General features: G+C 41.1%; 1 protein-coding gene across 1 annotated transcript; it reads right to left on the bottom strand.

Moving 5' to 3' along the window:
* Positions 1 to 77: 77 nt before the first annotated feature.
* On the bottom strand, positions 78 to 23,241 carry LOC137283539 (uncharacterized). Its single transcript, XM_067815136.1, has 10 exons — positions 23,139 to 23,241; positions 10,266 to 10,556; positions 9,448 to 9,765; positions 8,401 to 8,742; positions 7,710 to 8,015; positions 7,010 to 7,279; positions 6,575 to 6,670; positions 6,230 to 6,337; positions 5,673 to 5,688; positions 78 to 3,383 (listed from the first exon to the last, which is right to left on the bottom strand). Exons 1-10 carry the CDS (start codon positions 23,218 to 23,220, stop codon positions 3,296 to 3,298), a joined length of 1,917 nt encoding a protein of 638 aa, XP_067671237.1. The 5' UTR covers positions 23,221 to 23,241; the 3' UTR covers positions 78 to 3,295.
* Positions 23,242 to 25,986: the final 2,745 nt, after the last annotated feature.

The raw sequence follows: 25,986 nt of genomic DNA, 5'->3' as shown, positions 1-25,986 counted from the left end.
CCTCTTGTGGCAAGCACGTGTTGCTGAAGACCTAATCTACCCCTGATCTTCACGGGCAATCACACAACGAACGATTGTTAAGTGGATATATTTTATTGCAGAGTACAACATGTTCATATATGACATCCGGGTGATTTTATATACTGTTCCTTCATATATTTCCACTGTTGATATCTAGCAAAGATGTATTAGCAGGTTCAAATTATCCAGTCACTGGCACAATCTCACCGTACAACTCACTGTCGATACTGTGCTGCACGCGGTAACAGTTCTTTGCACAGGAGCAAATTAACACGAAAATATTATTTATGGAACAATATGTTATCAATGGACATGGAACGGAACTTATCCAAATTTTAATGTAACCTACTATCTGGATAAACTGACCATTAAAGAATAGTTAAATAGAAACGCTAAAAAGACGAACGAAAAATTGTAGTCCATGCATGGAAGCTAACATGACAAACAAATACCTCATGTTTGTAGTAGGCATGGTGTCGCATGATCTTCATTTGAAATCATGATATCATTTATCAGGAGATTGCTCCATCCTGACCACAGAATTAACATAAGTATCGGTAATGGAGCCTAATATCTGGGTAAGTGCAATAACGCAGCCTCCAACCTCCTCACTGTATCAGACGGAATTAGGCGTTTCGGTATTGCCTTCCATTCTGGATATTGCAAGCTTCTGTTCTGGTGGATCCCTGTGGCGTATTCTGCGACCAATGTGCCACACTACTCTAAAGGACACTATGCTTGCATAACGACGGGTACATATGCTGTACCTGATGCTCGTCCTTTGTGGTAGCACGTGTACGTATCTAAATCAATATATGGTGCGCCCAAAGAACCAGAATAATCATACAAACGAACATGATGATGATATCAATAAAATGTTATATGGCTATAAAGTTCATAAAGGCTATATAGACGCACATACACATGCATGTTTAGAAACAGACATAACATGAATAAAAACTATAGTATTATTATCGTATACTTGTACAAGATTGAGTAAGTAAGGCAACAGTGTTAACTATAAACATTGCGTGATATGCAAAACAATAACGTTTTCAATTAGTCCATGTATCAACGTACTGCCCATGGGATCCGAAAATCTTCCATAACATTAGCCAAAATGTCCCAACTGTAATTTACTGCTAATGTTTAATGCTAATGTTGTACCGACATTTATGCGACGTGCATGTTGGATCGACATTTATGCGACGTACGTGTTGGACACGACATTTATGCTACGTACGTGTTGGACACGACATTTATGCTACGTACATGTTGGACACGACATTTATGCTACGTACGTGTTGGACACGACATTTATGAGACGTACATGTTGGACACGACATTTATGCTACGTACGTGTTGGACACGACATTCATGCGACGTACGTGTTGGACACGACATTTATGCGACGTACATGTTGGACACGACATTTATGCGACTTACGTGTTGGACACGACATTTATGCTACGTACGTATTGGACACGACATTTATGCTACGTACATGTTGGACACGACATTTATGAGACGTAAGTGTTGGACACGACATTTATGCTACATACATGTTGGATCGCGGCCCATACATTGCACATTAACTGTCATAGATCATGTTCTTAACGGCGATTATTTTATCTTAATTTACATTTGCAGTGTTCGCAAATATATGAGTGACATTTTTCACATTCATTGTTATCTGTTGTGACTGTCCATAGGAACAAATGTATCATTGTTGAATAAGGCCAACAAATCTAATGTTTCAATTCAGGATGAGGATGATTGTTTGGAAATATTACGTGCGCTTCCCGAAACGGTGTGTATTTCGCGCACCATTCTGAAACGTTATTAATTTGGTTGCACCGTTTTTCATGCAGTATATGAACGGCGATCTAGTTTCAGGAACCAAGAAAACGTTATTGTCGGCTGAAAAAGGTGTGGTTTTACATACAGTTTAAAAGTGAATAGCATTGTACTGCCGTACCACACAAAGGAAATTTACAAATCTACGACACTTTCCAATAACTGAAATATTGATCAACAGACATGAGCTGAGGTTTTCATTGCAATATGATACTGACAAAAGCATGAATACAAAAATATATAAATATATAGACACATCTAACATATACAAAATAGGACAAAAGTTCTAACGATTAAATGCATTTAAAGAAGTTGGATACAAAATATCAAAATGTCATTGCAAAAAGCTTAATTTGTATCATGTAGAAAAATGTACCCCTAATCTGTGTAATAAAAATAGCAATTCACCACGGCAATTCTTTGACAAGTGGAGCCCCTATGTGACAATGTAGTATGTCAGTAAAAGTTCTCTTGAAAGTAAATTGTAGACTTTTTTCATTCAATAAGTATTTTTACACAGATATCTCTGTATTGATAAAGAATAAAGCAGGAAAATGACTTTCCAAGGTAGTAAGTAGGATTTGACACATTACTTTACTTTAAAAAACAGGAATTGAAAATGATTATCAGTCAACAAAACAGGTTTTTGTAATAACAAGATTTTAGTATAAAATGAATTTTTTTATTGTACAATAACACTAGATTAATATTGAAAACAAAATGCTACCAGAGAGTATCAACATTATCTCCAATATAGACAGCATATCAAAATGAAATTTGAGGAGGGGAGATAATTCTTGCCCACTATTCCCTCAGGATAAATGCTTGCGTGGACAAACTATCATGAAGTATGACAAGAAGTAAGATTAATGGAAATACCTGCGAATGAAACAAAGAAACAAAACAAAAAAATGCCAACAAAAAGCAAGACACACACACACAAAAATAAAAACAACCCCCATCCCCACTTCCCCCCCAAAAAAAAACCACAACAAAACAAACAAAGGCAAATCAAGTACAGCAAAAAACCAAAAAAAAAGCAACAAAAAACAAAAAAAACCTCAACAACAACAACAACAACAACAAAACAGACAAAATAAACCCCAACCCCGCATCAATTTAAATGAAAATAAATACGCGCTCCTATTGTCACATCCTGCCGCATAAAGCAGACGTAGGGTATCTAATCTCTTTATTTTATGTCTCGATTCGAAATGCTAAGTTGAAACCCCTGTACGGACCCCTGATAATCAGTCGCCAGCAGTAAACAACTCCACAGGGATTCGTTTAAGTATTACACCTCACGTATTGGAATGAAATATTTTCTGATACAGTAAAAGCATGCTGACACAGCATTATTCATCTCAATCACCTAAAATGCTTTGCAAAACATTCATTAGGTTTCAGTATGCAAACACTAGTCTGTTATGAACGCGTAATACTCTGCATCGCCTGTGTCTGACTTGACGATGTCGCTCATTCGAACACTCTCTCTTGGGATATATCTGTGAAGCAACAATGTACGTGAAATGAACAACCATGTTAAACGACCAGTTTACAACCACATGTACACGCTATATATCATAATAACAATTCCAATTATTATTAATGTAGATGACACAGTCAGTAAGGTTTTCTGTTTCCTCCCTTAGAAGTCATGGTTTATAATATTATGTTATCATATACTATTATTACAGTGAAGTAAACACAATGACTGGAATAAATTGAATGAATGAATGCATGAATGAGTGAATGAATGAATGAATAAATGAATGAGGTTTGACTGATGCTAGAACAGTCACTCTGGTTAGACACCATCTGATAAGGCTTATCCAAACCAGCCCAGACTATTGGGCGTCTTGCATGAAGCGCTGCCTGGTCGAATGTGAAATCTTCCCAACACTGAAGCCTTCTGCAGTACCCAGTGCGTCAATAGTCCCGTCGCCATGGCACCACGAACTATGGGGAGTCTTGGGATGCAAACATGGCGTTTTTTAAGCGACGTCAATCACATTTGTGTTAAGAGGGGCAGAAAATTCAAGGTTGTTGGTTAGTCTCAATATATGTTTTACATAATCTACAATTCATGTTTCCCGAAGCGAGCTGAATTCGACGTCCTGGTGATTTCGACGATTGCATTACTAGCGCTATATCGAGGAAGTATGTGCGTGATCTGAGTGCATAAACAGTTTCATCGGTAGGGCAGATGCCCAGTTCCTGTCGTGAGACGTTTTATTGACAATTGAAATCAAGAAATCAAGTTATTTAAAGAGCAAATAAACAACAATATCATTTACCCTCGATCGTTAATACCACTTCAGATGCAAAATCAATTGTCTGTATAACAAAAAATAGCGAGCAAAATTCAACAAGATCAGTCGTCTGCTAGTGACAGGTTATGTATGAAACAGGAAGCCACGTGATCAAAACACAGTGCGGAGGGAAAAGTGTGGCTCACCGTCGAAAACACATACAAAAATACCCGGATGTGACAAGCGACTGCAGTTTCGCTGATACGATGTTATAAACGCTATTCTTGTTGGAAACACATGATACGTTTTTGTGAAATAGATGAATATACCTTTATCACTCAAGGTTGGCAAAATCAAAACTTAAAATGATATTAAAAATATAAATTACGTTTTTTTTCTTATATCGTCGAAAACCCCTAACACTGGGATTTATATTTTGACGCAGAATCACACAATGTGAGAAGTGAGCAGTCTCGGGAAGAATGTGTTGCATTTTCGTTATCCTGACCGTGGTTTGTTCTTCTTGAGGACACTCCAGAGACTGTCTCTGCATATTTAAGTACCTATAAACCCTTTTTGACGATATGTCAATAACGCGACAAGAGGATATTTTTCAGAATGGAGCCTCAGTTTACAAGAAGGTCAAGGTCATCCATTTAAAAGGAGGCTGCTAAAAGATGTCACTGTGCTGAGAAGGTCCTAGATGACATCCTTCTTCGTTGTTGAAAGGGACTGAATGCTATTTATGGTTTACAGATTGAACAAAGAGCAACAGAGAGGTCAAGCAACTGTTCCACCTCTACACACTTCCCAGACTGCCAATGGGAGATCTTTCAGTGAGCGCTGGCTAGACAGAGTTTCTTTCATATTACATTTTATCGATTGCGAATGGGTCATGGGCGGGAAAAACAAAGACTTCTGCTTCTCATTAAGACTTCATCCTGAAAAAGGACTCGGTTGGGATGCTGATCTGTTGCACACACTGTATATGTACTCGGTGCAGTGGTTTTCCGAGAAGGCTGCTTCTCCAATGACAGACTCTAAGCTAACGTGTTGAATAACTTCACCTGGGTTGCATCAACTGCTATAACGTCTTCATTAGACATGATTTGCCGCACCAGTACGTCCTCAGCTACTTAAAACATGTGCATATATGTGTGCACAACAAACTCAATTATGAAGAGCCCCCCATTAATCAAACCCGGATCTCCCGAATTAATTAAAAGATATACATGTGGTCAAGCGGTCAAGACTGTGGACAACAAAGGATTATGAAAGGACAGGCACACAAAACTTATGTGTGACTTTGAACTTGTTTGGAGCATTTAGTTCTGAGCTCCAGGTTGCTTCAAATGAGATTTATGATAAACCTAGTGTCTTAAATTTAGGATTGTTGCGTATTTCAAGATAAGTATAGGTATGATCAAATTTTTTAATATCTCCTCCCCCATCCTTGACCTCCCCTGCATCTTGGTAGTTCCACCATTACCACAATTATTATTATTATTATGAAACAAGAGGATTTGAAAATTAATACTGCACCTTTCCTCCAATGAACCTGTCGACAAAGAGTAACGAATATATAAACTATCAATTAATATATATTTATGCGCAAACAGAATTTGAATTGCGGTTTAGAATAACATTTGATCATATTATTACAATTCAACATTTACAATATACCATTTAGCTTTGATAATATGACAGGCATTATTCACAAATAGTAATTATATTGCTACAAATCGTTGGGGGCACACGGACAACACCCTTTCTCTGTGCACTTAAAAGAATTTTAAAATCTGTTGGTATATGACCAGATAGTGGCAACAAGAATATGTGCAAACACCTAGTTTCGGGTTCAGCAACGTGCAGCAAACACGGAATATGTACTGTGACCACGTGTCCCGGTACACATATACAACACATTTGTTCGTCGATTTCACGAAGGCCGTGATCTGAAGCTGACATCAGCCATAGAACTAACCATTTTACCGCAGCGTAAACTCGTTCATTCAGCTTATCCGTTTACACAGACATAAGTGAAATCTGGAATTATATGGAAATTAAGAAAAACAAATTTATAAAGAAAAACAACTTACGTTTCATTTTTTTGTATTGAAGGAGAAAGGCGGTGAATATTATTGCAGCACATGCAAGAACTGCTGTACACGCACCAGCAACAACGGCTGTTGTAGGTGATTGATCGGCTGCAAATAAAGCAGAGTATGTTGTACAGTACGTCCAGAGACATGTGGTCGTTCACTGGCACAGATATAAGGTTCGTGAAACCATTTTGGAATATGCCCCCACACAGACTGATTTTACCTATATGTATTTATTCTCCCCGTTGTAACACCTCTTACATTAGTCATTCCGTTCGGACAAGAGGGATGAATTGTATCGATGGGTATGCTATGCATCGTAGAAAGACGATCAACACTAACCCAACACCGTGACTTGAATCGTCTCGCTCCAGTCAGAGAGTGAGATTTGCTGTTCAGTCCGACACGAATATCCACCCTGGTCCTCCTTCCTGACATCTGTAATGGTAAGAGAATCATTCCTCGTCTGATACCGTTGGCCTCTCTCACACACACACACACACACACACACACACACACATATGTATATATATATATATATAATCATATATAATATATATATACATCTGTAATGTGGAGAAGCGGTTACGGTAAGAAGACACCGCGTCTGAATGCAATGCAAATGATTAATGATAATTTTTCATATAAGAGATATATTATTCAAAGTAACGTTCATCGATAATTAGCTCAGTGGTACAATAAACTCCTTATTATGAAACACTATCAACATTGTTCAAACGAAACTCATAAATTATGTGTCCAGGTGACTATTCTAACCTTTGCCTTCAAGAGTGAAGCTATCACTCCATAAAGAGGTCAAACTTCCCTCCTTGGACTGACATGAATATTTGCCTCCGTAATATGTGTTGTAAGGGAGAAAGAGATGCGGTCCATCCATCCAATATCCTCCCCCAAGTTGCAGCTGGTGACGATTTCTCCTCCAGATGTAAGACAATGGTGGGCGATATTCCTTCGGCAGACTCTTTGCTGTTGAGGAGCAAGTGAATGTCATATTCCCTTGCACAACGGTTGGTTTGCTTGGACGTTCTGTGAGCAATGTAGAAATAGAGATGGCTTGTTTACTTAATGGTCACAGCGACACACAGGGGCATTACGGGTGTATGCCGAAAGTTTGTAAACATTAAGTCAACTGACACCAGAAGCACCTATCTATCAATTTGAGTTACGACAAAATGAATGAACCAAGTTTCTGTTCGCAGACTGACTATCCGTTCTAACCCCTGTGTTTGAGGGGAAATAGGAATAAGACTGAGGCTGGCGCTAACTGCACTAAACACATAACGCAACGCAAATGTGTGTACATCCTGAACGAGGGCGAACCGCAATCTTTTCGTATTAGCTCACTACTTACTACATTGCTTTTCAGTCATAAATATGGTTGCTAAGTGCTGCTGGTTCGTATCAGTCATTTTACAGTCTTATAATACTGAGTACTGGAATTATACAGTTAACTTACTTTGTACAACAAGAACGGTGTCACACCTGGCTGGGATACAACGGTAGTGTCCGGCATCCCTTAACATCACATTGTACATGGTCAGCAGCAAAGCGCGGGAATCAGGGAATACAATGATTCCAGTTATCCTTATCTTTGACCAAGCACTCTGCCAGACGTGTGTAGTGCTGTTTATCGCTGACATCACTGTGTAAGATCTCGGGTTCTTTATCCGGTGCCATAGTCCGTCCAGGGGTAGCTTCCATACCATGGCGGCGTTCTCTCTCTCGCGTGCAAGTGTACGATTTTTGTACAGATCTGTTGACACTGGAAAAGAATTGATGTGGTCAGTGTTTGAGTTTCAGGTGTAGCGACTAAGATTATACTGTTGGTCATGTGATTCAGTCAATTGCATCTCAGGAAAAATACATGTGTGATAATTTAGACCTCGTGAATTAATTCTGAAACGTCGGTGTAGTTCAGACCGTATTTCAATCGGGATTCACAATGCTGGTATTATTGGATCGTGGATTGTATGTAGACTGGTTGTAACATTTAAGGTGCATTATTCACGGGGGAAAAAGGCGTGCAGTGTGCAGCATGGTCAAATACCATATTGTTTTAGGAAGTGGCATTTATATTATGCTGTCTCAACAACCGCATGATTGTAGAAATAACTTTTGTAGAAAGTAGATAACAAACATCAGCTCACGTGTCTTCCCGATGGTGACCGCATCGCTCTGCTCTGTGCTGAGGCTGTGATCCAGCACTGCTTCACATGTGTAACTGTCTGTGCCAGCCTCCGCCCCGACATCGCGGATTGTCAGATAGCCAATGTAATATCGAACTCTTGGGTCCCACTGACTGTTCTGTGATGTCAACTTATATCTATACCCCGTTTCCAGGACAACGCCATTTCTTCTCCATGAGAAGGAAGCGATGATGTGATGGTATCTGATCCGTATAACAGCAGTAGTAAAGTGGCAGGTAAGTGTTAAAGGTTCTCCAGGGGGTATGGTGTCGGGGCGGGCGATGTATGGATGCTGTAGGTCATCTGAGGAACATAACACAAGAGTTATTTCGCAGTCACATATTATGCTAATGCTAGTGAATAAGTTTGGTATTCAAACTCCTTAGAATATTGCTGAGTCAGTGTTAGATATTTTCAATGTACTTTTCAGACTATGTTGACTACCGAAGAATCGTAGAATATTCCAGATGTGTTACTATGGTTACTCATGATCTGTCTTTATCATTTTAACGTTAACATTGTTCTCAAAGGCCTTCATTAGTAAACAATAACGCTGAAAGTAGGTGAATTAGAAATAGGCAATCAAACTGTGCTCGGCTTGGTTGTCTCGATCCGCCCTTAAGAATGAGCCCCTGAGCGCTGTCAGTATAAAATAAACTCTCACTGTGTTGTAGTACCGTGATGGGTATGCTAACTGACCTCATCCTGGTCTTAAAGGTTTGTGTTTGTTGATGTAACTGTTGCTCATTTGATTGGTGTTTAGTTGTCGCAAGATACTGTAACTCGTGAAGATCCTAAGGTCTAAATCGCACAGCTTGTGTGACAGGAAACACATCACAGTTAAGACTTTACTGTATAACGCTCTGCGCCTAGGTATGCCCCCAGGAACGCTCACTCCACACACTCCCCCCACCACCACCGGTAATAGGGGTATATATCATATGTTAAATAGCATGAGCTTATATCCTGTCACTATATACAATAGTCATGATCAGAAGAAGTACTTACAAATTACGGACACTTCTTGTCCGCACGCAGGTATTCTTGACCCACTTGAATTTGGTGGACCGACATAGCATCTAAAGTACCCGTCATGAGAGGATTCCAGAGGGGGCAGATCAAAGCTGAATACGCCATTTCCGGACTGTGTGATATTACCGGTGAAATGTCCATTTAAGTTGCCGCACTTTGTGACTTGATTATAGTTGACAATGTGGAAGAAGCATTCACCTGACATCATCACCGTGAACTCCTTGACACCAGGGTTTGGCAGATTCCACGAAACAGACAGAGGTTCTCCACTGAGACCACATGTGGCAGGGACATCTACAAATAACGAATGGGGTATTGGTGGTCATTGGCACTTAATTATGCCAAAAACATTAAATACAGTGAGGGATAAAATATATAACAATGTATGTACAAACACAGAGGGTCGATTCAGTGGTGTATAAGATAAATGGTCTGTCCAGCATGCTTCTCGCTGTGTAAGTGTATTAATCCTGACCTAACGGGTAATATCACACGTGGCAATTAACTATTGACATATTTATATCACCAATAGCCAATAACATATTTGATAGTTCGTACACGTACTCATGGGTCTCCTACCCATATTAACTCTTTTACGGAGACATTTCAATTTAGGGCAGGTCTATTTCATAACTGAGAATAACAAAACATTAGCTATGAACTGGGTAGTTACAACCGGGCTAAATAGTGTATGGAATGATGGACAAACTTACAGTGGAGCCGTTGACATCTTTAGACATATTCCTGTCCGGAAACTACAAATACCATGACATTGCAATGCATGCAAGACGTACCCAGCACGTGCAGTTCTTTTCCACAGTGAGCTATTGTTGATCCCCCGTGGTTACATGTATACCTGCCGCCATCATCCAGGGTGACATTCACCAATACAAAACTGAATACGCCATGTCCCTCTGAGGTCACGTTTCCGGTAAACATCACCCGCGACGTGCAGGGGGCGATGTTGTCATAGTTACTGACTTTGAAGATGCAGGTGTCTGATTTTAGAATCGAAAATTCCCTGACCGGTGGATCCGGCTGATTCCATGACAAAGACGCATTTTCCCCTTCGCGAATCACGAGCCCTAGAAACAGATACACACACAGAGCTATTTATTGGTTTGTTGTTTAACGTTTCTCTCAGCAATATTCCAGCTATACGGCTGCAGTATTTAAATAATAGTCTGGACCAGACAATCCTCCAGTGATCAACATCATGAGCATGAGTATCGATGTATTACAGTGCATATATTTCCTCATATATTTTTATATTTTTCAAAAATAATTCTTAACTAAGGAAATCCGTATAGGAGCAATTACTATGCATAGTGTATTTTGTTTATGACACAACTTGTCAAGCAAAGCGTCAGGCAATTAGCAAACGCGTCCATGCCTGCCTTAACTCATTAATCACAGATGAAGTTAGTGAGCTGTGTCGGCACTGGCCTTTCTTCTCGGCTACATCCCATGGTCAAGCGCAAATAGGCAGGCCCATCTCAGCAGGAGCATCTATACCACCAACGAGGCCGTAATCGAAAATCAACTTTACCATCGTACCACCCTCTTTGTCTTGTCGTAAATGCCATGACCACGTACTGCCAGATACTTGGATTAGCAGCTGACACAAACCGGCCATGCCTATACCATAAAGAAAATCAAGTCCTGTTAGGTAATCATATCCTTACCACCTACCTCGTATAGTAAACCTTGTCAGCAAAGGGTAGATAACGCATATGGAAAACTCCAACATCGGAGAAACTTGATAACGACAAACGGGTAGAGCTGTGGGTTATAAAATCCTGGGTTCTCCCATCTCAGGCACACTTGCTTGAATAAACCCAAGGAACTCACAGCTCTCTCCTTTCTTGTTTCAAGGTAAGAAACATTTAAACCTTATTCTTGTTTATGTCTAACTTGCTATGTCTTTGTAATTATCGTCTTAAAAGCCTAGAGTTATATTGAAGCGCTCCTACGATATTGAAGCACTTTTCAGTACAAGTGCTGGTTCTACATTACTCCTTAGCCACTACCCAGAAGTATTTATTTAAGCACATTGCGTCGTGGGCTCCTCAAGTTTTATGTTTTTCATGTACAAACGAATATTTCTTTTCTATCTTTCGACACACAGCTGTACATGTATAACCCTAGTCTTTGTCCAGTTTTTATTCAATTTGCTTGTTAGATCTGTACATACAGGTTAGATTCGTGTTCAGTAGCCTAGATGCTTGTAGTTTAGTCGCAAAATCAGTTCCGAGAGTTTATACAATTATTTCCAGAAATGATGACTTTATATGTAGGTCAGTTATTCCGTATTTTAAGAGATTCCGTGGATCAAATAATATTCGAGTAGATTTGCGTCAAATACGCGTTCACAGAACAGGTTACAACAGTCAACATTTGTATTTTGATGTCTCATAAACATGAATAAGTATTTCACTTAGGATTTGAACCGTTCAGTTCCACGTGCTCTTGTATACGGTACAGAACAGTTTACACGTGAATTCAAATACCGTAATCATTCGAAAATGGCATCGTCTTCTCTTCCTATTTCACGAAATCATACTTTCAAACCCGCATAGTTGAGCATGTAATTTCAGCCTTCTTTCTGTTCCTATCTAGTGCCGTATTTTATCAGAGCCATCCTAGAAAGTTGTAAAGCACAAACATGTACATTCCGACATCTTTAAGTATAGCATTACAGTATTACAGGTATTCTACGTTATTGATAAAACTCCGCATATATCGAAACCGCTCGTTGTCCACAGCAACATCTGTCGGAACACATTTACCGTAGTCACCCAAATAATTCATGATAAAACAAATTAGCATTACTCTAGCTAAAACTGTACCTTCTCCCCTGTAGTTACATATATTACTTAGTTATGTCACGTACCGTATTGTATTGAGAAAACATTTGCTAACAATGTAGTTAGAGTGCGTCTTGCCATACCGGAGTTAAACGGCTTATGTCCAGTCTGTGCACTACATGCCGTTTACCGTATTTGCTCAATGCATGTATTTTGATAGTTGAAAACTACTGTCATTAATCGTAAAGCTTTACCGTAGTCAATGCATCAAGCGCGACCTACCATAACGGACATTAATCCAAACCGTAGTTAATGCAATAGGCACTACATACCGTAATTATCGTGGACCCATTACCGTAGTTAGAATATTAGGCGCTACACCCCTGATACTCATAAATCGTTACAGTAGGTATCACTTTACCCGCAAGATTAGGTTATGTTGTATTATTTGTATTATGTTTCTGTAAGCAGTTACCATGCATACTTTGTTATACCACTCACTGCTTAAATTACTTGACTTATACTGAAAGTGTATTAGGATATTGATTGTTATGCTTAAATTACTTGACTTATACTGAAAGTGTTTTAGGATATTGATTGCTATGTCTATTATTTGTATGTCATTATTATGTATCAATTGGTGTTTTGTGAATGCCATCTCGACACTTGCTTGAATAAACCGAAGGAACTCACAGCTCTCTCCTTTCTTGTTTCAAGGTTCGCTCCCAATAGCTAATTCCCCAAATCGAGGCTTGACAGCCCCTTTAGCCTACTGTGGGATCAGTCATTAGAACCTGATCGCCAACAGAATAGGAAGGTTCCTTGGCTCTGGTATCCTGAAGACCCATGCTTTTGTCCTGTGCAGCAGTCCTTTGCAAGTGATTTAGCAACATTTAGATTTGACAAAAGGTCTTGGAGATAACCCTGTGCATCTTTGCCAAGAGTGGCTTTTGGCAGCAAGGTAGTGTGAAAGGGGAGATGCATTTCCTTTCCAAACAGGAGGTAGTGTGGCGAATACCCAGTAGACTGACAAGGGTACATTGCACATGGCCATCATTACACATGGAATGAGTTTGGCCCAGTTGGTTTGATCAGGGTCAGCATACGTTTGGAGAGACTGTTCTATTACACTATTCCTCCGTTCACACATCCCATTAGTTTGGGGGTGATAGGACGAAGTAGTAGATATCCAAGAGTTCACAGAGGGCATTTACCAACTTGGAAGTGAACTGCCTACCTCGGTCAGTAAGAAGTGTACGAGGGGCACCAAATCGTGAAAACACTTCATTAAACAGGATTGATGCAACCTCAGAAGCTTCTTGAGTGCGCATTGGGAAGCCTTCAGTCCAGCGAGAGAAGGAATCAACGACAAGGAGAACACACTTGTAACCTTCTTTAGTCTCAGGTAGTGATCCAAGGATGTCAACATGGACACGAGAGAATGTGTCTTCAATGGGCATAGGTACCATTGGAGCTGGCTTGGCACCTGTCCTTCTTTTGGATCGTTGACAGGCATCACAGGACTTGATATATTCTTCAATATCCTGCTATAGACCTGGCCAATAATACTTAGTCACTATTGTTTGACGTGTGGCATCTCGTCCAAAGTGGCAACCACCACCTTTGGAATCATGGTAAGCAAAAAGAAGCTCTTTGCGACAGCAAACAGGGATAGCTAGCTGTGTGACCATGGGAGGGCGGTTGTTTTTCTGACCTCTATGTTTTGCAAGATAGAAATGGTACAGAATACCGTCACGAATGTCATACTCCTGGGAGAGGCCTGTACGACCCTTTACTTGAGCGTCTGTATAGGTGGAAGGAATTTCACCTTTCTCAATGTAGTCAATAATAGGACGAAGGTCCAATGACTTACGCTGTTTTTCTGCCAAGCCTTCATCATCTAGATCAGTTCCTATAGTAAAGACCATAGGTCCAGGGGGAGGTGGCTCTGATTTGTAGTCAAAATCTACAGATATAGACGATGGCATGTCATCTCTTTGCGTGTCGTCTGATGAAACATCATGTGATGGAAGTGGTGTAGTTGTAGACTTTGTGTGATTTGTATGCTGTGGAACTGTGTCTTTTGAGGACCGTGTTGATTTGTCTGAACTTGGAGCTATGCTTTTTTGACCTTGTTGATGTCTTTGCGATAAGGCTTTGGAGGATGTGGACATCATGTTGGCTGGTTTTGAATTAGCATGTGGATGAAAAGTGACATTTTAGCGTGTAGAGCTCTTGTTGCCTGACAAAGAATGTGCATATGAGCGAGTGGAGGCAGTCGAGGGTGTAGGTCTCATGTTGCCTGCATTTGAATGAGCATAGAGTTGAGAAGAGGCAGTCGAGGGTGTAGGTCTCATGTTGCCTGCATTTGGATGAGCATACTGTTGAGAGGAGGCAGTCGAGGGTGTAGACCTCATGTTGCCTGCATTTGGATGAGCACACTGTTGAGAGGAGGCAGTCGAGGGTGTAGACCTAATGTTGCCGTCTGAGTGTGGAAATGACACTTGCTTGAAAGGGATGCTTGACTGGGGTGTGACATGTAAAGTTGGAGTGGGCAAGAGTGGTGATGAAGCAGTGGCAGCTATTTGTGCATATGTGCGTGCTGGAGTGATGGATTTTGTTGAAATGGGTGGGGAAGGTATGTCTTCAGTGTTGGGCTCGTGTACCTGTTTGGCATGTGGGATGCGAGATGCATTTATGTTAGCTTTGCCCGGTCTGTGTATAATTTCAAAGTCATATTTTTGCAGCATCAGGGATCATCTACTAAGCCGACCAGAGTCATGTTTTGTTTTCTTTAGCCAAGTAAGATCTGTGTAGACGGAAAATGAACCATTGGCAAGATATACCCTGAAGTTTTTTATACCTTCTAGGACAGCTAGGCATTCTAAATGCGTTATACCCCAATTTTTTTCTGTAGCATGGAGAGAGCGACCCCCATAACAAATTACACGTTCTCTGCCCTGTGAATCCAGTTGACCTAAAATATATCCTATTGCAGTTTGAGATGCATCAGTTGTAAGTATGAATGGTTTTGTTTGGTCAGGGTATGCAAGGATAGGTGCAGTTGTTAGAGCTTGTTTCAGCTTTTCAAATGCCTGCTGACAATGGCTGGACCATTCAAATGACACGTCTTTTTTTAGAAGGTTAAACAGTGGGGAAGCAATACCAGAAAAGTTGGCTACAAATTTGCGATAATATGATGCCAAGCCTAGGAAATGTCGCACATCCTGAACATTTTTAGGAGGTGGGATTTGTATGACTGAGTCTATTTTTGAGGGATCAACATGGATGCCATCTTTACTGAAGATATTCGCTTTAAGGTGAGACCTGCATCTTTAATCTTTTGAAATACTGCCCTGAGGTGACTCAAATGTTCCGAAAAGGTTTTGGAAAATATGATGATGTCATCAACATATATTAATATGTAACGCCAATTCATTTCTTTAAGTGCTTTTGAGATTGTTTGCTGAAAGGCCAATGGGGCATTCTTGAGACCAAAAGGGAGGCGATTCCATTCAAAAACGCCATCAGGTGTAATGAATGCTGATTTGTGTTTTGTATCGGGATGAAGTGGTATTTGCCAAAAACCACTAGCACAGTCAAGAACACTAAAAGTTTTGGCATGGCTATCACCTACAGCATCAACAACATCTTCAAAACGTGGTAGAGGGAAAAATATGGGCTTGGTGACCGCATTCAGACGTCTATAATCTACGGCAAAACGGTAAGAAGAGTCACGTTTCTTAACCATGACAACAGGGGAGTGCCACTCTGAAGAACTAGGTTGAATGATATGTTTCTAACATTTCTTGTACTTGTCTAGAGCATTCTTTCCTAATGGCTGCATTTTGTCTGTAAAAGGGGAATCTAATGGGTCTGGCATCACCTGTGTCTATTTTGTGATGATGTAAGTGAGTGTGTCCTAAGTCTGACCAATCTGTGGCAAAAACTGACCTGTGTGATTGTAGAAATATGTGTAAATGTTCTCGTTGTTCTTGTGTGAGATCAGCATCGCTGAGATCAAAATCAATGTCTTGTGAATGTTATGTGTTAGCACTTGTAGTAGAAGAAGGAGTGTCCGAATCAGAAGTGTCAGGGAGGTCAAGGACAGATGTAGGGTCAATCGCTGAGGCAACAGCAATGACAGTGTTTGAAAATAAAGTGACATGGCTGTCACCTGCATTAAGTAATCTCATGCACGCTGACTTAGGGTTGTTTGTAATGACACATTTGGCACCTTGGAGTTGCATGTCATTTAGTGTTGGAATGGGTTCCAGGAGAAAAACTTGACCTTGTTGACAATGAGAAATTTTGATTGGAATGTCAGCTTGAGAGTGTGGAGGAATAACAACAGATTTGGATGGTCTTACATAACCTCCATTGATTGATGCCAAAGAGACAGACACAAGACCTTCATGTATGTGTAAGCACTTTGAGGGTAGGTCTATGGTAACTTTGTTGGACTCAAGGAAATCAATGTCTAAGATGAGAGAGTGATGTAGGTTATGGAAGACGTGAAAGGTTTGAGAGAGATAGATGTGACCTATGTTGATGTCAAGAGAAATAGAGCCTAGAACAGAATGTTTTTCACCTCCTACACCAATGATTTCAGTAAGGTGAGATGGGTCTAAATGAAAGGGGTTGATACCTATCTTGTCTAAGTAGCTCATGCTGACACAGCTAACTGAAGCACCTGTGTCAACAAGAGCTGTGGTTCTGACTTGTCTCACCTTAACATGAACAGTGTTCTCTGTCAAAGGTGCCACAAGTGAAACACAATCTGAGTCTTGCCTGACCCAAGAGTGCTGAGAATCAGGCACGAGTCCCTATTGTGAGTGCCTACCCTGAGCATAATATGCACGCAAACAAACTTTGGCATGGTGACCCGTTAGACCGCAGTAACTACAAATTGTGTTTCTATGGGGGCAATTGTGAGGAAACCGTAAAAACTCACCACATCCGCGACATCTGCCTCGAAGATGCTGTGGCGTTGACAGTCGTCTTTTGCTGGAGTCTGGTTGGTAAGGAAAGGGTTGCTGCTGTGTTGGGCTGTATGGCTGAGGATGGAGAGCTGAGGCTGGATACTGTTGTGTGGGTGGTGCTGGGGGGTACGGCTGTGGTGGTGGCTGGTACTGTTGTGGTGGCATCTGGTACTGCTGTGATGGTGGTACTGGATGGTACTGCTGTGGTGCTGGTGTGGGTTGGTACTGATGTGGTGGTGGCTGGTACTTTGGTGGTTGTGGCAGTGGCGGTGGCGGTGGCGGTGGTGCTTGGTATGGTTGTTGTGACTGTTGGTGGTGTTCCCGGGGCTCTTGCTGCTGTGGACCAGCGGAAGGTATGGCTGACTGTACAACACAAGCCTTGTTTGTTGTGATCAGAGTGGCCACCAAGTTAGTTAACTGCTCAACTTGTTGGACCAAACTAACCTCTGCTGTGCTGGGGGCCTGCGACTGTACGGCCAGCTGGGCCTGGTGACGAACCTCGTCCAGGGTTGCAGGCTCCTTTGTGTACACCCACTGCTTAATCTGCGGGAGTAGCCCATTGATTGCAATAGCTACTATCACAGATTGAGTCAAGCTGGAATGTAGCGTTGATGACTGCACCCTGGTGATGAAGTCTTCAACCTTTTCATGCTCCTTCTGCGCCATGTGGAGAAGACCCATGTCAAAGGCCGAGGAATGCCGGAACCGTTGATGGAAGGCTGCCTTCAACAACTGCATATCCAGTTGTGTGGTTTCAGGTAGGTCTTGAAACCACACCTTCGCAGCCCCGCCCAGGTAGAAGGGCAGAATTCTACAGGATCTTTAGTCAGAGTGTCCATGGAGGATGTTGAAGTTGGCAAAATCTGCCCACCAACTTTCAGCATCCTGCTGTCCATTGTACTTGGGGAGGTGTACTTGAGCCATCGCTGTTGAATGCTGCTGGGTGTTTTGAGAGTAGCTGGCAAGGGACTGTGAAGTGATGTCTGACCTCGTCTTGTATGTTGATAGAGGTGGTGATGGTGTCGTCAGGCGTAGTGTTGTGTCAAACTGTGGTGGTGTGTTTGCTAGTGGGGACTCTGGTGTATGGTATCCTCGCAGTCTCCTCTTGTAGTTTTCAGGGTTGGCTCCAGGCATCGAGGATCGAACGTCTCCACCAGTTAAGACAGCTTGTTTGTGCCGGCTAGGGCAACCTTTAACTTTACTAGGCTAAAGGGGCTGTCAAGAATCGATTTGGGGAATTAGCTATTGGGAGCGAACCTTGAAACAAGAAAGGGGAGAGCTGTGAGTTCCCTGGGTTTATTCAAGCAAGTGTCGAGATGGCATTCACAAAACACCAATTGATACATAATAATGACATACAAATAATAGACATAGCAATCAATATCCTAAAACACTTTCAGTATAAGTCAAGTAATTTAAGCATAACAATCAATACCTTAATACACTTTCAGTATAAGTCAAGTAATTTAAGCAGTGAGTGGTATAACAAAGTATGCATGGTAACTGCTTACAGAAACATAATACAAATAATACAACATAACCTAATCTTGCGGGTAAAGTGATACCTACTGTAACGATTTATGAGTATCAGGGGTGTAGCGCCTAATATTCTAACTACGGTAATGGGTCCACGATAATTACGGTATGTAGTGCCTATTGCATTAACTACGGTTTGGATTAATGTCCGTTATGGTAGGTCGCGCTTGATGCATTGACTACGGTAAAGCTTTACGATTAATGACAGTAGTTTTCAACTATCAAAATACATGCATTGAGCAAATACGGTAAACGGCATGTAGTGCACAGACTGGACATAAGCCGTTTAACTCTGGTATGGCAAGACACGCTCTAACTACATTGTTAGCAAATGTTTTCTCAATACAATACGGTACGTGACATAACTAAGTAATATATGTAACTACAGGGGAGAAGGTACAGTTTTAGCTAGAGTAATGCTAATTTGTTTTATCATGAATTATTTGGGTGACTACGGTAAATGTGTTCCGACAGATGTTGCTGTGGACAACGAGCGGTTTCGATATATGCGGAGTTTTATCAATAACGTAGAATACCTGTAATACTGTAATGCTATACTTAAAGATGTCGGAATGTACATGTTTGTGCTTTACAACTTTCTAGGATGGCTCTGATAAAATACGGCACTAGATAGGAACAGAAAGAAGGCTGAAATTACATGCTCAACTATGCGGGTTTGAAAGTATGATTTCGTGAAATAGGAAGAGAAGACGATGCCATTTTCGAATGATTACGGTATTTGAATTCACGTGTAAACTGTTCTGTACTGTATACAAGAGCACGTGGAACTGAACGGTTCAAATCCTAAGTGAAATACTTATTCATGTTTATGAGACATCAAAATACAAATGTTGACTGTTGTAACCTGTTCTGTGAACGTGTATTTGATGCAAATCTACTCGAATATTATTTGATCCACGGAATCTCTTAAAATACGGAATAACTGACCTACATATAAAGTCATCATTGCTGGAAATAATTGTATAAACTCTCGGAACTGATTTTGCGACTAAACTACAAGCATCTAGACTATTGAACACGAATCTGACGCTTTGCTTGATAAGTTGTGTTATAAACAAGATACACTATGCATAGTAATTGCTCCTATACGGATTTCCTTAGTTAAGAATTATTTTTGAAAAATATAAAAATATATGAGGAAATATATGCACTGTAATAGATGTATGAAACTGGCATACAACAAGTATGGGTTTACACCGGACCAAATCTAACCCGTATCTTCACGCAGTGTATGTTTGGGGGACCAGATTCAGTGAAAATTATATCCTAATTGGTTATGGTATCCATAAATAAACAAGAGGTTGTTTCATAAGGTTACCATGAGATATAATAGGCCTACATTCTCCGTGAGAAAATTACGATACAAACAAAACTTTGTGAAACTAATTTCAGTGAAAACTAAACATAACAAACGGACTGAGTAGCATGGCGTCAACGGATTTCCGAGCTGAGTGTATGAACTACTAAAAGCTCATCTAGGAAATGTGCTGCCCGGGCTCTTGTCCTCGATTCCTCGAGATAAAGTAAGATTTTACTTAACATTCAAACTTATTTTGACAATTTGCATCTTTAACTCATCTGCATTTTTAAAATAAAAAAGACCAAACAAATTCAGACTTTACTTTATTTTGAGAAATCATGGCCTGATGTCATCCTCTGGCCCCGATTTCTCGAAAGAAACTTAAGTCTGAGTTTTGATTTAAGTTACAGCTTTTGCTCACATTTCAGTAAACCCAAGTAAACGCATTCCCAGAATGAGCTGAAATCAGTATTAAACTCAAACAGAGTGGAAGACTTTACTTTGATGGATGGATTACTAAAGTTCTTTGGGATTTTCTTTTCTTTTGAAAAGAAAACCAGTCGAGTTAAAAATTCTTTGGTTTCAAATTGTTAAACTCAGCTAGAAATTCGAGTAAAAAGTTACGTTTAATCGAGAAATCGGAGTCTGTGTGATCTGTGAAATCCCCAGTGTGAGCCATATCCTGTGTCATTTCTTGTCTCATCCCCTGCGCCTTCTCCTTTGTCATCTCGTTTGCCATCCCCTTTGTCATCGCCTGTCAATTACCTCCTCCATCCCCCTGTGTCATTCCCCTGTCGTCTCCTGTGTCATCTCCTGTGTCATCTCCTGTATCATCTCCTGTGTCATTCCTTGTCTCATCCCCTGCGCCTTCTCCTTTGTCATCTCGTTTGTCATCCCCTTTGTCATCGCCTGTCACTTACCTCCTCCATCCCCCTGTGTCATTCCCCTGTCGTCTCCTGTGTCATCTCCTGTATCATCTCCTGTGTCATCTCCTGTGTCATTCCCCTGTCGTTTCCTGTATCATCTCCTGTATCATCTCCTGTGTCATCTCCTGTGTCATTCCCCTGTCGTCTCCTGTATCATCTCCTGTGTCATTCCCCTGTCGTCTCCTGTATCATCTCCTGTATCATCTCCTGTGTCATTCCCCTGTCGTCTCCTGTATCATCTCCTGTATCATCTCCTGTATCATCTCCTGTGTCATTCCCCCGTTCCATTCCCCTGTCGTCTCCTGTGTCATCTCCTGTGTCATCTCCTGTGCCATCCCTCTATCGTGACCATGTCGTCCCCTGTGCCATCTCCTGCATCATCTCCTGTGTCACCCTCCTGTCGTACACCTGTCGTCCCTTGTGTCATCTCCTGTGCCATCCCCCTGTCGTCCCTTGTGCCATCTTCTGTCGTCCCCTCGTCGTCCATTGTGTCATCTCCTGTGCCATCCCCCTATCGTCCCCCTGTCGTCCCTTGTGCCATCTTATGTCGTCCCCTCGTCATCCCTTGTGTCATCTCCTGTGCCATCCCCCTGTCGTCCCCCTGCCGTCCCCCTGTCGTCCCTTGTCCCATCTTATGTCGTCCCCTCGTCATCCCTTGTGTCATCTCCTGTGCCATCCCTCTGTCGTCCACCTGTCGTCCCTTGTGCCATCTCCTGTGCCATCCCCCTATCGTCCCCCGGTCGTCCCTTGTGCCATCTCCTGTGTCATCTCTTGTGTCATCTCCTGTCGTCCCCTGTTCCATTTCACCATGTCATCTCCTGTTTCATCCCCTTTGTTCCAGTCTTTTTTTTTGTCTCGCCGTGGTAACCGGAAGTAACATAGTCGCATACACTCTGCAACGCTTCCTGCTTGTCGGTGACTTCTGACAAGACCGTCTATGGTTGCTAGGTTGACACTGAAACAGATGTCCCTACTTCGAGCACGTTCCCGTTCCTGAAAACTCACTTGTGTCATTGTTTCATATCTCTTCTATCCCGCTGATGTATTTTGCTTTAGGGGCGGTTGGGTAGCCTAGTGGTTAAAGCATTCGATTGTCACGCCGAAGACCCGGTTTCGATTCCCCACATGGGTACAATGTGTGAAGCCCATTTTCTGGTGTCCTGTAGATATGCGGTAGATATCCGATATATGAAAATTCACAAATCAGATGTTAAAATACTGGTTAAAGATCCTTGGAATGCACAAAAAAGAATAACAAAACTAGCTTATTACATGCTCGTATTTTTAGATGAAAGGGGTAAGACAACATGGGCGTCTCATACTAGAAGCCTTATATTTTCTCATTGTTTTGGATTAGTGTGGCTAAATCATATAGTTTGTAATATCAATCTATTTCTTAAGCAATTTCGGGACCAATCTGCTAGCATGTATCATCAAGAATGACATTCTGGTCTAGACAATAGTTCAAGATATCAGCTGTGTAGGTCACATAAGAGTTTAATTCAACCAGAACTATATCTGTCTGTATTGACATCTAGAAATGGCAGTCGCACACTTGTCAGTTTTCAATTCAGTTTATTTGACTTATCAGTTATGTAACTCGACCAAAGAAGATAAATTTCACCTCGCTTTTGTATGCCCACTTTTTGCTGATTTAAGAAAAATATATCCCAAATAACTACCTATTAGAATATCCCCCAAATGCCTTTGTTTCCATTCTACCCTCCAAAATGAAAATGTAATACGCAGCTGTGCCCTCTATATAAAACATGATGTTATCCTTAGAAGCAGTATCTTATCTCAACTGCAATTTCTTTCGTGAAATGTCTGTAACACAAACGACTGACGGGATCGGGTGATCCGGCTCGCTGACATGTTGACACATGTCATCGTGTCCCAACTGCTTGGATCTATGCTCATGCTGCTCATCACTGGATTGTGTGGTCCGAAAGGCAATTATTTGCAAGCCGCCGCCATATAGCTGGAATATTGTTGGTGTGGCGAAAGATTAAACCCACTCACTCACTTAACTCAACAAAATGTTTTGACATAATGACTTAAGAAGCAAACAGCACGACTACTAAAGTTGCCCTACCTTCAACAGTGGGACACAGTACAACCGACGTTATGGCCAAGAAGAGCAAGCCGTGTGTCTTCATTGCAGCACATACCGCCATACTGCGAGGCTAGCTGTCACTGACGACTAACATCGTTATTTCCCGTTTATTACCACAGGTTTCAGAGTCGGTCACTAATCGTTCTTTGTATTAAGCATCCTTGTTCGAATTCCGGGTTAGAATGAGAACAAGGGCTGGTATACTACACACTAGGATATGATGAATAGGGTGGACAAACTCGTGCTTGCTGCGTGTCGTGGTACCAATGTTCATAGCACATATTGGCTACTCAGTACAGTAACAAAATTGTTGAGAAGACAACAAACAACAGACACACGCATGACGTGACAGATAAACTTCAGGCATTTATTGCATTAAATATATCGTGTGAAATTAACAAGGGAATTCTCCTCCAGTCTACACCCATCCTCTCCTTGGAATTTTCCCTCAGCGTCCTTTTGGATGGTGCTATATGAGACTGCGACGTCTGTCTTTACCTATAGTTAAAAACGTTATACTGGACATCATGTAGAGACAGTCGAGCTATACTGGTAGTATATAGTAGGCTTCTCTATGCAAAGGTTAGGACAAAGCACTGATATGCTGTTTGGACAATCTTGCAATGATATACGACCTTCGGCATTGTAATTGCAATCTACATTTGGTCATATAGTTGTGAGTTGTATCTAAATCAATTGTTTTCCTGTTAGATCAACCGAACAAGTGCATGCGCGTGTCTTCTCACAAGAGTATTCCAGTGTCATCCGTTGACAAATGTCTTTCCGTTCTTAATGTCGCAGTGAGTACGATATGTAATCATGCATAGATGTTTGGTTAACTACCAAAAGGTTTTATTCCTAACGACATCAATACATACACATGCTCTACAACTGACATTACACAAATGAGATGACTCAGTCACCCCAGCTCGTGACTCTAACTGCAATTCCATTGCACAGTGCATGCACTATGAAAACCCTATTTGGACTTTTGCCATCACAACAAGGAAGTGTCTATTTATAAGCACAGCAACTGTTCCATAATGACCAGTGAGCATTAAATTCAGACGCATTTCAACAAGGATCCAGCAACAAGGAAACGCTGTGTTTTCAGAAACATGGTTACCTTCCCGGTTGAAACACAAATACCTCTCATATTAGAACATCCGACCTTTGGAATTATGACTTTTTTATTTGAAAAGATCGTCCGTTTTAGTCATAATATAATTCACCCGCTGTCGTCCGCCACCCCTGAACATGTGTCAGTGTGACCGTTGCCAAAGTGATAGCACGAATGCTTTTTCAACGAACGCCACCACTAGATGTCAGCAGTGTTTCTCTGTTTACTGGCTTGGGGATTCAGTGCTCATACAAATGTAGATCACCTGACAAATACAAAAACAAAATGACAGCTAAGATCAACAAATTATTTCAAAATACAAGAAATATGTTTAAAGCGTTGAATTGATGACACACATATTTGTTATTTTTCGTTTATTATGGCAACGTCTGTATGTACCTGCGTTTGGTTCAGCTGACGTCTTACTGTTTGATATTCCCAGATATTCATAGAGTGGTTTTGACCTTACTTGAAGACCTTGGTACTCCGAAATACCTGAAACAAAATATGTCATTAGAAAAATCTCCAGAACTATTTTGGTGTTTGCAGAGATTGAGGTTGCATGCGTTAACATTAGGTCACTACCGGTATGACCAGCGTCTGGTCAGATTTCCTGTACGTGGTATAACACAAATATATTATACTAAACGACCTTCCGTGTAATACAAGTTTTATTAAACGAGTTAATGCTTCGGTATCAAACGAACAAAAGCTTTCGTTCGTTTGATACTAAATCTTTCACAAGTTTAATAAAAGTGGCATTTCACGGAAGCAAGTTTTGTATAATTATTCTGTTTATTACTCTCCATCACAGGTGGGCAGAAACTGCGGCTTCACTGCCTACAGTGTGTGGACTCTCAGCTCTCCATGAGTCAAGCAGTCAAGGAGGGTCTAGTACCATTGCGACAGCGGCAATAGTATTGTGACGTCATAACTGTGAATCATGATGACGTCATACGTCTAGCGGTGGTACAGCAGTGTAATACTGCTGTAAAAATATTACCCTGTGGTATCCTTTACGGGAGAGTAATAACAAATGATATTTAATTAACTATGCGCTGATTCCAAATGTAGTCGTATGATTGCAAAACAGTGTATGTATGACTTACACTCCGTGGGTAACTTCTGCCCCGACTTCAGTTGTGTGTATATCTGTTTGTCGCAATCTTTGTCTTGAAGGTCAGAGTAGATACTCGCATCTTTGGAATGATTCAATGAAAACGTTATACGTGTCACATCAATAGAAATATGTATATATGTATATATTGGCATGTGTGTGGGCAGTTGAAAAGGGATTATGCATAATTGTTGGCTGTATAGCACATGCCAGTGTGGTAAATCGCTTAAGCGTCGTAGTCAACATTATTCTAACAATTGTATTGCGTTATATATTCAGCCGTTTGAAGCAGCTGAAGATGTTTACAGGCTGCGTCACAGCGAACCGGGTACAGTGTAATATGGTGTATATACATTGTATTCACACTTCATTAGCAATCATACCTTGAGTGTTTCGCATTGCGTCTGATTGTGACGGTCCTTTACTCTTGAAACAAAATGGCTTTCAGTTACGGAAGTAGTTTATTTCATATATTGTGTGTACACGTGCATGTTGTAATTTTTCGACCACGTCTTGTCACGGTTGCGCTTGTGGACGGTACATGAAACACAGACAAGGTCAAACTTTATGGATGAACCACTTCTTCGTTC

Source organism: Haliotis asinina, chromosome 1, assembly GCF_037392515.1.
Source record: "Haliotis asinina isolate JCU_RB_2024 chromosome 1, JCU_Hal_asi_v2, whole genome shotgun sequence".
Taxonomy (NCBI): domain Eukaryota; kingdom Metazoa; phylum Mollusca; class Gastropoda; order Lepetellida; family Haliotidae; genus Haliotis; species Haliotis asinina.
This window is presented reverse-complemented; position numbering and strand designations above follow the sequence as displayed.

Bases quoted from the DNA above. Each gene is read 5' to 3' on its own strand.
- LOC137283539 (XM_067815136.1), bottom strand. From the start codon at position 23,220: ATGGCGGTATGTGCTGCAATGAAGACACACGGCTTGCTCTTCTTGGCC. The intron at 8,743-9,447 runs GTAAGTACTTCT...TATGTTCCTCAG, and splicing joins ACAAGAAGTGTCCGTAATTT to ATGACCTACAGCATCCATAC. The intron at 6,671-7,009 runs GTTAGAATAGTC...TTACCATTACAG, and splicing joins CTTCACTCTTGAAGGCAAAG to ATGTCAGGAAGGAGGACCAG.